The sequence below is a fragment of the Pogona vitticeps genome, chromosome 2, assembly GCF_051106095.1.
Source record: "Pogona vitticeps strain Pit_001003342236 chromosome 2, PviZW2.1, whole genome shotgun sequence".
Classification (NCBI taxonomy): Eukaryota; Metazoa; Chordata; class Lepidosauria; order Squamata; family Agamidae; genus Pogona; species Pogona vitticeps.
Window position 1 is genome coordinate 171,950,396 of NC_135784.1, and position 15,232 is coordinate 171,965,627.

Sequence of the window (15,232 nt, forward strand, 5' to 3'; positions counted from 1 at the left end):
GGGCTGGTCTTTGGGATGAGTAAGTGGAAATCTGTGCAAGAAGCAGCCATCTCCTTTAGGCAAGGTGGCTTTGGGAGGAAGTGATCTGTTTGAGGATTTCTGGGGTGCATGTGTATTTTTTCACTCCTTTTGTGCTGCCTCTTCCATTATTATTTTTTCTTTCGGGACTCCACTTCTTGAAACTGCTTTTCTCTAGTACAAGTGGCCTTTGGATTTTTTAATGTTTAGATTGCACTCACTAACATGTAAAAGCAGTTTGCATATTTATTTATTTAGTGAGTTATATGTTACATTTCTGAGTTGTATCTAATACATGAAGGTATGAAAATGTTATATAAAGCTAAGAAATACAAGAACAACAACGATAAAAGCTCTCCTCAACAATATAGTAGTCTTAAAATGAAAAGAGAGAGAAGAAATTAAGCAGCAGTTAAAAGTCTGGGGGCCATGAGCTGTCTTGATTTGACCCTCTAAAACCAAATAGGGAGGAACCCCTATCAGCCACCGCTTATTCTCCACTTGGGCTGCTGTTTCTGAAGAGGCTCTGTTTTGGCTAATTCATGAACCCAGTCTTTCTAGATCAGGTGTGGGCAGTTTCCAGAAGTTTGGGGCCACCCATTCTGTGACTCCAGGGCTCCTTAAATTTTTGTTTAAACATAGGTGGCTTAATGGAACCACTCCTGCACCCTCTAGAGGCCAGAAATGTTTGTTAACGTAGAGATAACTTGTTTGGAGTAAGTAGGCGAAGGAATCCAGAAAAATTCAGGTGTGGCTTCAAAACACAGGGGAAAATGTCCCCCACATCTTCTGGAGGGCACAAGGGAATGCTTACAGCTAATTTGTATTTTTGGAAGGCTTTTTTGTTTTTGTTTTGGTTGCAAGTGTGCTGGTGGGCAGGAGTGTGTCTTGCTTACTCTTCTCTAGATGGTGGGACATACAACCTGTGGTGATGACTGTAGGTTCAGACCTCAAGGTTTTCAGCTGATGATCCATGTCTTTAGACCCACAAGATTAGCATGACTCTCTTGTTAGTCTGCTCTTCAGCCGTCTGAAAGACCATCTCTTCACCATCTTTGATTTAAATGAGCTCATTTAGGTAGATGTCAAGAATTTCAGATAGTTCCATTTCACTCTCCCCACTGCCCGTCATTTGCTCCCAGAAGATGTTGATGAGAGGAATAACATATGGTGATGAGAGGAATATGGTGATGAGAGGAATAACATACCCACAGAGTGCCACCAATTTCTGCCTTCCTCATTTCTCCCTTCTTGTGATTTTTCCCCCCAGGCTACGATACATGGTGAAACAATTGGAGACGGGAGAAGTGAATATCGAGGAGCTGAAGAAGAATTTGGAGTATACTGCTTCTTTGCTTGAAGCTGTTTACATCGATGAGACCAGGTGAGACTGTGGGGCTCAGATGCCTGCATGTGGGTCTACTCTAAGTGCAGTTCAGGAGATATGCCAGTGCTGAAGTACCCTATGATGAGACCAAGTCCTTTTGGAAGCTGCTGGTCCAAGGAGACTGTTTGACACGTAAGGCGGTCTATATGAGTAGAACTGGGATGATGAGATTCCAGACTTGTGGGATCCATGCCATTCTATATTTTCTTCACTGAAATCATGAGGTGCACTAGCCAGAGCCAGGTGCAAAACAGTGGGGTGGAGCAAGCATGGAGCCACACACAAACAAGTATACACACACATGTACAACTGAACCTGGTTTAGTGTAGATTAGGGAGTGTAACACAGAACTCTGATAGTGGCCAGCACAGTTGCACATAAAAGGACTCAAAGTGGCTTGTATTGGACTTCTTAACGAAAACAAACCAAGACATACACAAATGCAAAGAAAAAATAATCAGTAAAACTAACACACTACTTTTTCTAGTAATGCTGTGGGGCCTTCCTAAGCTTGAGATGGCTTAGAGTCTCAATGTGTCTTAATTTGCTCTGCATGCTAGTCTCACCTCCTCTCTCAACAACATCTGGACACCTCCCCTATCTCCCTTGCAAGCCTGTGATTCCAGCCCCCCCCCCCAACTGTGGGACTGCAGACAAGACAAGCAGGGAGGGAGGAAGGTAAGATTCTGGACTCAATAGGGCGTCCAAAGCTTGGCTTTCAGCTGGATGGTCCACCCTCAAATCCAAAACGAAGACAAGAGTGACTCCCTCGTAGAGCAAGGTTGGCTCCCCAAGCACCCTGATTTCCCCTCTACTGGGATGGAAGTGATGTCACTTCCTTCCTGACCACCTATAGTAGTCGTGATGTTACATCTGGAGGGGTGTGTGTTCCCTGCTCCAGAATAAGAACCCAATCGCTGCTGGCTGAATGCTGTTTGTGATTTTGCATTTGACAGTCTGGGATCCCATAAACTGCATCATATAGACTCATGACTTTAAGGTTCAGTCTTTTATATTTCAGTTTTGAAAATGTGGCCAAATTATATATTATTTTTATGTCATCTAAATATGGCTGTTCTCTTTCCCGTTGCAGTGCCATTCACCCTGAAATGCTTACTGTCCGTCTTTTCCCTCCCTCCCTGTTATTATTCCTGTTTCAGGCAGATCCTGGACACGGAAGATGAACTCCAGGAGATCAAGTCTGATGCGGTTCCCTCGGAGGTGCGGGACTGGCTGGCCTCCACTTTCACCCAGCAGACACGTGCCAAGGGGCGCCGTTCTGAGGAGAAGCCCAAGTTTCGTAGCATTGTCCATGCTGTTCAAGCTGGCATCTTTGTTGAAAGGTCTGGATCTTGTTCTTATCCTCTTACCTGCTAGGGATCGGGGTGCGGTGCGGTGGAGCAACAGAGTGGGAGCTGAAGTGCTCCAAGTGCTGTGACTTTTTTTTCATTAATGAGTTGAAGGTAACATTTGTCACTGCTCACTGGCTTCCTCCTCTCTTTCGAGATTAGTTACAGTTCTCACAGGAGTGGGGGCGAAATGGTCTCGGAAACAATATATTGATGTGAGATATTCCTGCTGTCAGGCCAAGGATTTTGCAGTGGCTTGTTCTTGAATGGGAGATTTCTAAATTAAGACCCATTAGCTTTACAAAAGACCTGCTTCTAGTGGAGATAAAAAACTATGAGAACTGGTTTAGTCATATGGATCCACACAAATTCTTAGGGCCTCTTGGGGCTATGATCAGTTATAGAAACTGTCATGGTGCAAATTTACATTTAGCACTACACCGTTGGTGATGTGTGGTATATGAACAATGTGTGGCAAGTGAACGTTGCTCCTCCATCTATTTGGCACTTCAATCTGATTTAATGGGCAGGGCATGAACACGACAGCTTTGTGCTGATGACTTTATTGGGGCACATCATTCTTTTTTTGCAATGGGAAGGGGGGAAAGGAGAAGGTGGGTGTGGGGGAGAGAAAAGGAGAGAGGGTGGTGGTGGAAAACTATCCAGATAGATATAGTGTGGATGAAAATAATATACAAAGTACAAAATATAAAATATGAGTAGGCAGCCTCGTGCCACCACAAGGCTTTGGATTTCCATAAATCCCAGTTAACGTGGCCAATGGTCATGGGGATTGTAGTCACAAACACCTGAAAGGCAGCCCTTTGCCCATTCCTGAACTAAAGGGAGTCCCCCCTCCCCCCCTCCGCTCTTAAAGGGAAATCTTCCATCTAGAAGACTGAAGACTGGAGGTCCTGGCAGAGCTTGTGAAATCTCTATTTCTGAACGATGAAACAATAATCCATGGGGGATCTGGGATCTGCCATCCCCCCCCCAAAAAAAACCCCAAAGCACCACCACAGTTTCTCCAAGTTCTAGATCCTAGCAAATGGGCTAAAGGGTTTGGGATCCAAGCAATTTGAAATACTGTAGTTATGTCCAGCTGTAAGAACATGGAAAGCCGTCTGTTTACTGGGAGGTAGTGTCCGTGGGTAAGTGATCCAGAGGTTTCAGGGACAAGATAACTAGATATTATCTGCATTGCAGGATGTTCCGTCGGACGTACACGGCTGTGGGGCCCAACCATTCTCCCTCCGTCATCAACTGCCTGAAGGTAACAATCTTACTGGAGAACACTTGAGTCACAGGACTGCCATCTTGTGCTCATTGTTATTGCTCAGAATTAAGCCCCACCGAGTTTAATGGGATCTTATTCCCTGCTAAGGGTGTGTAAAATTGCAGCTTGGTTTCTTTTGCTCCCGTCTATCACTTGGTACTTTTGTCCTGCTCCTAGCCTTATCAAAGCTGTTATTATTACTACCCAGATCTTTAACTAATTCTCTGTTGAATGACTCAAGCAAACTTCATTACTGTATTTGTTTCCCTTACAATGCTTTTTTTTAAAGAAGAGAGACGCTTGTTTTTTCTGAGAGCCATGTTTCTGATTGGGAATCACCAATACATAATATTCAGGGTCCACCTACAATTAGTTGTTCCAGAAGGGAAATTTTCTTTGCACATACTCAGAGAATATGTACATATTTGCTCTTAATTTCATTATGCATACTCCACGACTGAGTGGAGAAGGATGTCCTGGTTTATATTAAGCCTTCTCCATAGCCATCCTTTTAGAATTCTCCTTTTTTTGGGGGGTGGGGACAATTTCTCTGTAAAGAGACCAGCTTGAGGACAACAGTCACCTGTAAGAGACAACTGGATAGCTCAATGGTTGAGGTCTCTGGCTATGGAGCTAGAGGTTGGGAGTTTGATTTCCCCCCTGTGCCTCCTTGACAAGGGGTGGACTCAGTAATCATAGGGTCTCTTCTCTGCAGTACCTGTGTGATGATTATATGATGAACCTCTGCTTCTTTTCTTCATCTTGAGTAGACTCTCGACCTCTGGTTCTTTGATGTCTTTGCACTGAACAAAGTGAGCGAGGACCACGCCTTGCGTACCATTGTCTTTGAGCTGCTCACCCGTCACAATCTCAACAGCCGCTTCAAGGTAAGAGCAAGTGCCTTGCGGTTGTGCGTTGCTTTGTGTGCATGCTTAAAGTCATTTTGTGGCTAAGTGTTAGGAATTGTGATGGAGGAGGGGGGGGCAATGGCTCTGAGCTACAGCTACATTATGATGATTAGCTGCTTTACAGCAGGAGTGGAGACCATTTTTTTTCTCTCCTGCCAACGGCTACATTTGTGCAAGGGAACCTTATTGGAGAGGAGACCTTGTGTGCTGTAGTGGATATAATGAGGAACTAGGACTCAGAAGGCCTGGGCTTGAATCTCTGCTCAGCCATGGAAGCTCACCGGGGTGGTGGTGGTGGTGGTAAAACCACTCTTTAAATATCTGTTACTTTGAAAGCCCTGTTAAGGCTGCTATAAGTCGGTTCTCACCTGAAGGCATGTAATTTAATAGGTTTATTGATAGGGGTTGCATCCTGGCAGCAGTCAGACTGGGCCAGAGCCCAAAGTGAGCAGGGTCAGTCACTTTTCTCTCATCCCCCTGCCCCCCCAACCCCCTTCTTTCTGAGGCAGCCTCTTCTGTTTCTTTCTGATACCTTGTTTCCCCCCCCCTCTCTGAGACACACTTTGTACTCTCTCTTTTTCAGTGATGCCCCCTTTGCTCTCTCTCTTTTTGCTTCTCTCCTTGTCTGGACCCGACTTTGCTCTCTGATTTCCTGATGTCCCTTTTCTGTCTGCCCATTTTACTTTCTCTTTTTCCTTTCCCCTCCGCTTCTCTCCCACCCCTTCACCCCTTCTAGGCCATTCCCCTCTCCAGATCTTCGCTGATGCCGTGTTGTCCTTTCCCTCCTTCTCTAGATCCCCACAGCCTACCTCATGACCTTCCTGGATGCACTGGAGGCTGGCTATGGAAAATACAAGAACCCTTATCACAACCAGATCCACGCTGCTGATGTCACCCAGACTGTACACTGCTTCCTGCTCCGCACTGGCATGGTGGTAAGGGCATCATGTGGACTAGCCCCTTAACTGTACATTCCACCAACCAGCTCTCTAGCTGAGAAGCTTTTTCATTGTATGCTGAAAAAGATGTTCTGCTGTTCTGATGCTAAGAATTCCAGAAAATCACTAAAAGAAACCATGATTTTCACTAAATGTGCTAGAACACACTGGTTTTTCACCTAGGCTAAAGCAGTTCACATAGTGCCAACCCAGGAATGAGAGGTTATTTCCAGAGCCTAGTCATATATTATGAAAATTGGCTGGAAGAAAATCTGTACAGGAATCTTTAATGTGAGCAACACCCTGAGCCCTTGGTTTTCCACAGTGCTAGAACTTGGAAGAGAGGCTCCAAAATATAGTCATTTCTCTGGATGACCACTGCAGGCAAATTTACAATTTTGTGGCACCCCAAACACATATTAAATTGACTGTAACAGAAACATTTGTAGACAAGAGTTGCAATTCACCCCATGTACAAGAGTCCTTCCAGTTTCTTCCATCACAATATGTAGAACCTGCAGCAGACTCCCAAATCCTGCACAGGAAACATTCAAATCCTTCTGGCTTGATGCTGTGACGAGACCGCAGCAGGAGGTCAGAGCTCTGTCCCCTGGACTGAACCCTGACCTGTTTGGGACTCCCCCAGGGGGTTATGGGGGAGAAGCCTGTTGATCACAAGGGGAACGGCGGTTACCCACGTTTGATCCGGGAAACTCCCCAATCAACCAGCAGGCAGAAACAAGCAGCTGAACTAGCTTGCTTGCAAATCATCAGCAGCTGGCAATGGAGAAGCAATAAATCAGCCTAATTAACATTGTGTTATCACTGGGTGAATTTTTTTTTACTGTATTGCTTTACTATCCCTGGATGAGACAATTCCTATGGCAGAAATTCCTGTCTAGAGAGAGGAAGAGATGCAGGGAGACAGAAGGAAATAAAGGAAAATAAATTGGGTATTAATTAGATATTTAATTGTACATCAGGTAAGGAAGTTTGGTATTACTTTGTCGTTATAAGCTTAAGAATCTTTCTCCTGAAAACACCATTGGCAACAACTCTGAAAAATAAACCTGTTTATGCTACTCGTAGCAGCTATCTAAGGTGCTGGCAAAAAGCCTAAAGTCAATGACCTTGAACACTTTATGGCTGTTTGGAATTCCCTTTCTTTTTGAGGATGGAACTGAACTACAGATAAATTAACCCTAGAAAGTCTGATCCAGCCAAAGTGGAATTTCTAAACTGTATCCTGAGTTCTGAACTTGACGTGACCGTGAGCCTTTAGGCGGGGAAAACTCTCTACATCTGAGACTGGATTCAAGCTTAACCCTAAATATGATCAATCTATTAAAGTGGACCTATGGAAGCAAGTATTGATGGAACTGGACTAATTACCTTAAGCATCTGGACAATTTTCACTTGGAATACAATTATTTGACATCTGGGACATAATGCCATAACAAGGGCAATTTTGGGATGAAACAAAATCTCCTCTTAAAGCAATTTTAGAAATAGTGAGATCCCATAACGAAGAGGCAAAATTATTCAAGGAGCAGCTGAAGAAGAACTATAGTTAACAGGAGACAGGGAAAATGCACAAGGAAATGGGAGGGTGGTGGATGATGTATGCCAATCAAAAGAAGGGCTGGAGGAAATTAGAGGAGAAAACCTAGGAGATTTAAGTCTAATCCTGGAGCTAAAGAGAATTTTAGGGGTGCTAAGGAAAGATAAGGGGAGAGAATCAGCAGATCTAATTAAAAAGAACCTGGAAGATCTATTGGAGAGCAATCAAATGTATAAAATGTTCTCAGGTGGCACAAGGCACGGTAAAAGCTTTAGCGAGATAGAAACAAGAATTGGGAAAAGACAAATACGTAAGAGGAGTTACTTAGAAAGAAGAAAAAGGAAAAAAATACTAAGGTGGCCTTCAATGTTAAAAGCATGTATATGCCTAACTTCTGGAATTGTAAGGGGGCATATTCTATATATTAGAAAAAGGAATTAAAGGGATCACTAATCAGGAAAATAAGGGATCACTAAACAGGGAAAGACATGGTGGTTCTTAAGGTAAACTGAAGGTAGATATAAGGATGAAGTAAAACAAATAGTACTTAATGAACATACATTAGATATGATATTCATACAGACATGATAGAAAATATGGAGATAGAAATGGCTAAACAAGTATATAAAGGAAATCTGTATAAAATGCTTCAGATAACATCTATTATGTGTTAGGAACATATTCAGTTATTATTGGTATAAAATACAAAGTTTGTCGGTTAAATCACCTTAAATTATATAAATTTGGAACCGGAATTTGAGAACATTGTATACTATGAGAGCAATATTATGATAGTAGCCAATATTGTATACTAAAATAGACATATGAATGGGCTAAATGTTTAGAAAATGTAGAGATTTGAAGAGACAACTAAGAAGACACCAAGATTCAAAAAACAAATAATTATAAGCAACCCATGTAACACGATGTTTAACAAGCACAAATTGAATGTAGATAGATTGAAAAACTAGTAAAATGTTTTTTAAAAAGGAAACATTCAAATCCTGTGCAGATAAAATTCAAAATCTATGCAAAACATGATCTTGCAGCCACCTAGTGGTTACTGCACTGTTTTTCCTACATATGATTTTTTTTGTTTCCTGTATAGGATTTGATGCTATCCTGTGCAGGACAAATGGCAAGAAAAAAAAGAGACAAAAATGCAGGAGCTGGGAGAAGTTTTGTCTCATCTGAGGAGGTCCTGGGGTGCTAGGGGTATCATTGGGACTCCTTGACTTGACAAAATGCAGGAAATCACAATAAACAGAGATTTGACAATATACTTTTTTTCTGTCTGTAAAACAAGTGAAAGCCTTTAGCTCTCAGAGTAACTGCTTCCAGATCCAACCTAAGACATTTTGATACCTGAGGTCAAGCAGGAAATGATGCCTTTGACTTAGCCAAGCCAAAAGCATGTAAAACACAAGGCGAGCCATCTTGTTTTAGGTGCCTGTGGCAGAAAATCGCTGTAATAACATACATATTATTATTTGTTGTATTTATAGGCCGCCTTTCTCCCAATAAGGGGACCTAAGGTGGCTCACAATATTAAAAAGAATAGAATAAAAAACATAATGAGTTATATACAGGCCCACACTCAAATCTTTCCATTGTGTAAGCAGTCAAGCCAGTCCTAGCTTATGGCATAGTCACATTTTTGCCTCACACAGCAGGTTCTCGTTGATTCCGGTTGTCAGAAAAGGAGAACAGAGGTGTGACTATTTAGTTAACATTTATGATTAAGTCCCCAAATGCCTTTGTAAAGTTAAGATAGTGTTTATTTGCTTTTAGTTATTCAATTGTACTTTACTTAGCACATAGTTTAATTTTTTTTAAACTGGTCATATAAGGAGTGGCATACAAAGACATGGGAAACTAGAGGGGATTTGTATTTGTGGCTCATTCTGCTGAACCTGCTTAAATCCTCCCAACCCTGTTTATGTGGCTGGACAAGAAAGTTGCCCCACAGCAACCCACCCCCACCGCCTCTCCAAGTGCGTTTTCTGACAATGTATTTTGTTTTTGCTTCCCACCTAGCATTGCCTTGCAGAGATAGAAGTCTTGGCTATGATCTTTGCAGCTGCCATCCATGACTATGAGCACACAGGTACCACCAACAGCTTCCACATCCAAACCAAGTGAGTACGAGAGGCCGTGGAGAGAGTATGCAGAAGCACGGGTAGAAATGTGTGAGTGTCCTTTAGGATAGTGGTTACCAAAACATTGCTCACTCCATAGCAGAGCATGTGCTTTGATGCCAGAAGCTCCCAGGTTCTATTCCTGATAGCTTCTGTTAAAGGTAGTGGATAATGGGGGAGGCCCTGTGAAGGCAGCTTGTTGTGTTTCTTCTTAGCTGTGGAGGCATAGCCTTTGTTCTCTCCCCAAAACATAAGGTCCAGTTTTGAAAATGGGTACTCCCCAAGATTTTCTGTAGACTTGATGTGGTTTGACTACAAAGCCCACTATGCCTAATGATCTGGGAATGGTAGGAGTTATAGTCTAACAACACTGGGTGACCTATGGTTGGGAAAGATCTTCGTTTGCTTGCCACTTCAGTCTGCAGTTTCACTGTGGAGGGAAGAGAACTTGTAAAAGAACTGTAGAACTCATATTAACAACAACAACAACAACAACAACAACAACAATAATGCTCATGTGCCATCAAGTCAATTCTGACTTATGACAACCCTCCTCTTAGGGTTTCCCAGGTAGAGAATACTCAGAAGTCATTTCTCCTCCCCTTCTTCTGGAGCTACCCTGGGACTTTGCAGCTAGGTCACCCAGGCTGGCACTACTCACAGGAGGCACTGTGGAGAATCAAACTCCCAACCTCTGGTTTTGCAGTCAGATGGCTACTGTAAACCACTGAGCTATCCAGCAAGCCAGATTTTATGTGGATCGCTATAGAATCCATAGCAACCACTTAAAGTCTGCATGGAAGTCAAGCCACGCAGGCTGTACAAGACCACAGAGGTTGGTTTTCCCATGTAGTCTCTTTTGATCATGGGATGACTCTTGTGAGGGTCAATGTGAGCTCACACAACTGCCCACCTGGACTTGGGGACAAGTGTGTTGGGGGTGGGGGTGCAATCACCAAAACAAGAGCAAGACTATTTCTCAAACCAACGTTAAAATCTGCTGTTTCTCTTTCTCCCAGGTCAGACACGGCCATTTTGTACAATGACCGCTCGGTGCTGGAGAATCACCATATCAGCGCCGTCTTCCGCATGATGCAGGATGATGAGATGAATGTCCTTGTCAACCTGACCAAGGATGAATTCTCGTGAGGCTTTGTTTTCTCCTGTCTGCTGATCCCGACTCTAAGGGAAGCCTAGGACTCACCCTAGCTAAGGAGGATGTTGGCCTGGAATGGGGAAGGGAACCTTAAAGGAGAGTAAGGCAGGCAGTTTGAAAACTCTGTTGTCAACCAAGATGCCAAAGGTCTCTCTAGACAAACCTTCCAGAATCCCATGTCCAGTGGACCACACACTGCTGTGGTATGCAAACAATGAGTTCTGGGAATCCAGATGTTTTTGCTGGAAACTATAATAGGTATAAGAGGCATGTGGGTATAGTGAATGGTCTAGGGATACTCAATGCTAGAAGGGGCTCTTCATCCCAACAGATGGTTTGGGCTTCAATGCCCAGAAACTCTAGCTTATGGCAAGAAATGGTGGGGCAAAGGACCTGAGGAGCCCAAACAGTGATATCTTCCATTGGTAACCTGCTAGTATTTTCCCTACTGCGCATGGCCAATTTTTATATCTTCACCCAAGATATGCCATCTGTATTTTGCTATCTCCAGCCTGCACATTTAGCTGGATAAGTTCATATCCTGCTTTTCTAAGAGCTACCCTGCAAAGGTTCCATCATGGTCTTACCAAGGCATGGGCTTCCCTAGTAATATAAAGTAGCAAATGCAGCCCACAAAAAAGGGGAAGGGGTTAGGAACACCCCGAGAGAAGGCCTGTCTTCATTCTTTTATGCTAATTTTTAAAATACAAAGCAAGAATCAAATACGTTTAGAATACATCGGCTGAAATCCCATTGTATAACGTAGGCAAAGCCATACGTTTCTGTTCATTCCTTGCAGGTAAATAAGGAGCGCTTGCCGTAGGCACACATGCACCAAGCCAGCGTGCACACGTGCTCCTGAGAATCACACCAGGGGCTCTTTATTGACCCACGATAAATCATTGGAAATTTTGATTATGCTTCCATCACACAATAGGACTTCAGCCACTGATTCATGCAGATCCAACAAGCTCTGTTTAGCAGATCCATGACACCAGACTCTTGTGAGGCAGGCTGCCTGTGTCCTTTTTCTCTTGTGCAGTTTATATAGGTTTCCCGCAGTGCCCTGTAAGCAGCTTTACTTCTGGTGTTCTTAATTGGTTGGCCATAACAAGCACCATTCTATTCATTCACTAAGTTCCAAATGACACACGTAAAGCAAGGTTCATATTGGGAGTAACAAGGCTAGAGCATGGGCAACTTCATGAGAGAATATCCCCTGAAATGTTGGCATCCGGAGGTGAGCCTGTCCTTTAGCTCAGTGGTCCCCAACCTTAGGCCTCCAGATATTCTTGGACTTCAGCTCCCAGAAATCCTAGCCAGCAGAGGTGGTAGTGAAGGCTTCTGGGAGTTGTAGTCCAAGAACATCTGGAGGCCCAAGGTTGGGGACCACTGCTTTAGCTGACATCCATTGTTTAGGACCACGTATGTTGTGGAGGAACATCCCTTTCTTCGATGGCGCATGCATGGAGGTCAAGATGCTCCACTCATTGCACTAGTACACATGTTATGGCTCCTTATGTGGAGGAATTACCAGAAGCTCATTGTTTTTCATTGTTCAGCCTTAGCATCAGATTCAAGCCTTTCTTTAGGGTTTCCTGGGCAGAAGTCCAGTTAGTTCTTGCAGTTGGCAATTCAACACTGGAAGCGCTGATTCAGCATGAAGTCTTTTAAAACGGATGAAGTACTCAATCCTTTGTGCTTCCTCTTTTGCATGTTTGATTTTTTTTTATTTGTAAATTACTGAACATGTTCCATTTACTTTTCTTCTGAATAACTAAATGAACCCAAGGCTAACATTTCCACAACCTTTCTTGGCAACCAAAAGTAGGAAAAGTGACCCTGCATTTATTGTTTTTCCACCAAGAAAACAAAAAACAAACACAAATTTTAAAAAACACAAAATTCAAAACCTCTAAAGGGGAGAAAGATGGAATAGTTACAAAGTGCTGTTTGATTGCTCGCATTAGAACCATCCATCTAGAAGAACCCTGTGTCCTTTCTTTTTGTCTTGACTTATAGGCGGAAGTAAAGTTTAGAGTTACACAGAATTCATCTCATAGCTCAGCTGCCAAGGGGCCTGATGATGATCACTGAGGATCACCTATGAAATCCATTTGTCTGCAGAACAAAACAAACAAAAAAAAAACATGGGGAAGGAAGTGATAGAGCACACTCCTCGTTTGAAACATTTCAGCCGTGGAGGCTTTGCTGGGAAGAGGCAGCTTACAAAGACCTTCCTAGTGGCAAATGAGTCAGGGAGAAGAGAAATTAGCAGTGGGAACAGATCAAGTTGCAGGAAGGCATTTTCTTTTGACTCTCACATCATTTAGGTGTCTCAGAGCCCTTGAGGAGGTAGAGTAAAAGATATTAGTCATTATTAGAGGCACTTTAGGAAGCCCATCAAGGTAATTATATTACTTACGCTGCCCTGGGCTTTTGAGTCTATGTCCTGTTTTTAAGCAGAATTGATCTCTTTGGGGTTTCAAAACAAAGGGCTTTAAGGGCAGTCAATTTACATCTGTCCATTCATGGTGACAAAATGGACAAATTCTCCCTTATCTTATCAATCTCAGATAGCACACTGAGAGTCAAGATGGATTTTAAAGGGAATTCAGTTCTTCTTGCCAGGAAGGGATTTCCTGAGAGACATTAGAGATGGGTGCTTAGCAGCCTGATACACTATTTAAGCTTGTTTTCTTTCCAAAGACCTGTCACAAAACAAAGCACGCTAAATGCAAGATACGTAGGTGAGAAAAATCAACTGTATCTTTCAGCATTAGAGGGAGCACCTCTTCTAAAGCCATATGACTAAATATATCCTCTAGTTTGATTCTCACTGTACCCATAAGGAGTGTGTCAATGGTTGCACAGGAAGTTGAAATAAAAAGGAGGAATGTGTGTGTGGGCATGATCTTTCCCTTCCTCTCTCTTTTCTTAATCTGATACAGGGAGCTCCGGTCGCTTGTGATTGAAATGGTTCTTGCTACTGACATGTCTTGTCACTTCCAGCAAGTTAAGTCTATGAAAACCTCCCTACAGCAGCTTGAGCGGTAAGTAGCCAAAAGGTGGAACAGAACTGCCCCAAAGATCATACCTGCCCCAAAGATCATACCTGGACCCGGCGCTCACTATGGAAACTCAGGTGGCGTCGGTGGTCCGTACCGCCTTTTTTCATCTTAGGCGGGTAGCCCAGCTGCGGTCCTATCTCGATGTTGGGGCGCTCACTACCTTGGTGCATGCGCTCGTAATCTCAAGATTAGACCACTGTAATGTGCTCTACGTGGGGCTGCCTTTGAGGCTGCTGCGGAAACTTCAGGTGGTGCAGAATGCGGCGGCTAGACTACTTAGTGGAGTGAAAAAATACCAGCATATCTCACCCACTCTGGCCACATTGCATTGGCTGCCCATCCACTTCCGCATCGACTTCAAAGTGTTGATGCTTACCTACAAAGCCCTAAATGGTTTAGGGCCTCGATATCTGGCGGAATGCCTACTCCCACCAAGTTCTACCCGTGTCACTCGAGCGAGCCAGGAGGTGAGGTTGAGGAGCCTAATGCCGAGGGAGGCCTGGAAGGAAAAAACAAGAAACCGGGCCTTCTCGGCGGTGGCTCCTCGCCTCTGGAACAACCTACCTCCTGAGATCCGTGTGGCTCCCTCGCTGGGTATCTTTAAAAATCAACTTAAAACATGGATGTTTCGGCAGGCCTTCCCTCTAGTCAATCCCTGATACCCTCTTTCTCCCTTCTATTTGTCTATTCTATTGTTTTATATTTATTTACTGTTCTATTTTATGCTGTTAACCACCTAGAGTGGTTCCTAACCGACCAGATAGGCAGGATATAAAACAAACAAACAAACAAAACAAACAAACAAACAAACAAACAAACAAACAAACAAACAAACAAACAAGGGGTGATGATGGACCGTCCATTTTCTTATTCAACTTCTTCACTTTTTTATCCCCCCCCCCCCCCATGAAAGAAACTGTGATTCTCAAAGTCAAGGAGAGCCCACCAGGGCATGCTAGTTTGGATGAGTTCTGCTTGAAAAGAAGAAACCAATCCCTGAGACATTGTTACCTATTCCACGGTAGCTTTCTCTTTTTTAAAAAAAGGGAAAGCTACCATGGAATAGGTAAGGTTTTTTTTAAAAGATTTTACTTTAGTCAGATTTGTTTGCAAATGTGAAAGCAATCAAAAACAAATAGATGGTAATAAAAAAGTATTTCAAAATATCGCTCCCAGATTAAAAGGCCCCATTTGCAGCATCGTTGCTTCACTGCCAAAAGCCTGCCATAATAAACTGAGCACCCCTCAGTTCTATTTTGGGTTTTCTCCTGTGCCTTCACTGTCCTCCGCTTCATTTAGCCCTACTGCCCTCTAACTCTGTTGGGGGTGGTGGCCCAGATGGTTTTAGCTTGCCAGTGTCACGGGGGGGGGGGGCGGGGGGGAGGAGGAGGCTGTCTCAGAGCCTGACAGCATGGATGCTTATAAGCAGA

At 43.4% G+C, this 15,232-nt stretch overlaps 1 protein-coding gene across 3 annotated transcripts in view; it reads left to right on the forward strand.

Annotated features, from left to right (window-relative positions):
* The window catches only part of PDE1B (phosphodiesterase 1B), a 141,796-nt gene that overhangs the window by 107,227 nt on the left and 19,337 nt on the right, over positions 1 to 15,232 (forward strand). For all 3 annotated transcript variants that reach the window (XM_072991242.2, XM_072991241.2, XM_072991243.2), the window contains 8 exons: positions 1,289 to 1,402; positions 2,566 to 2,748; positions 3,961 to 4,027; positions 4,801 to 4,917; positions 5,733 to 5,873; positions 9,475 to 9,575; positions 10,595 to 10,720; positions 13,683 to 13,784. In XM_072991242.2, coding sequence (XP_072847343.2) covers positions 1,289 to 1,402; positions 2,566 to 2,748; positions 3,961 to 4,027; positions 4,801 to 4,917; positions 5,733 to 5,873; positions 9,475 to 9,575; positions 10,595 to 10,720; positions 13,683 to 13,784 — 951 coding nt within the window. The remainder of the gene's footprint in view (positions 1 to 1,288; positions 1,403 to 2,565; positions 2,749 to 3,960; positions 4,028 to 4,800; positions 4,918 to 5,732; positions 5,874 to 9,474; positions 9,576 to 10,594; positions 10,721 to 13,682; positions 13,785 to 15,232) is intronic.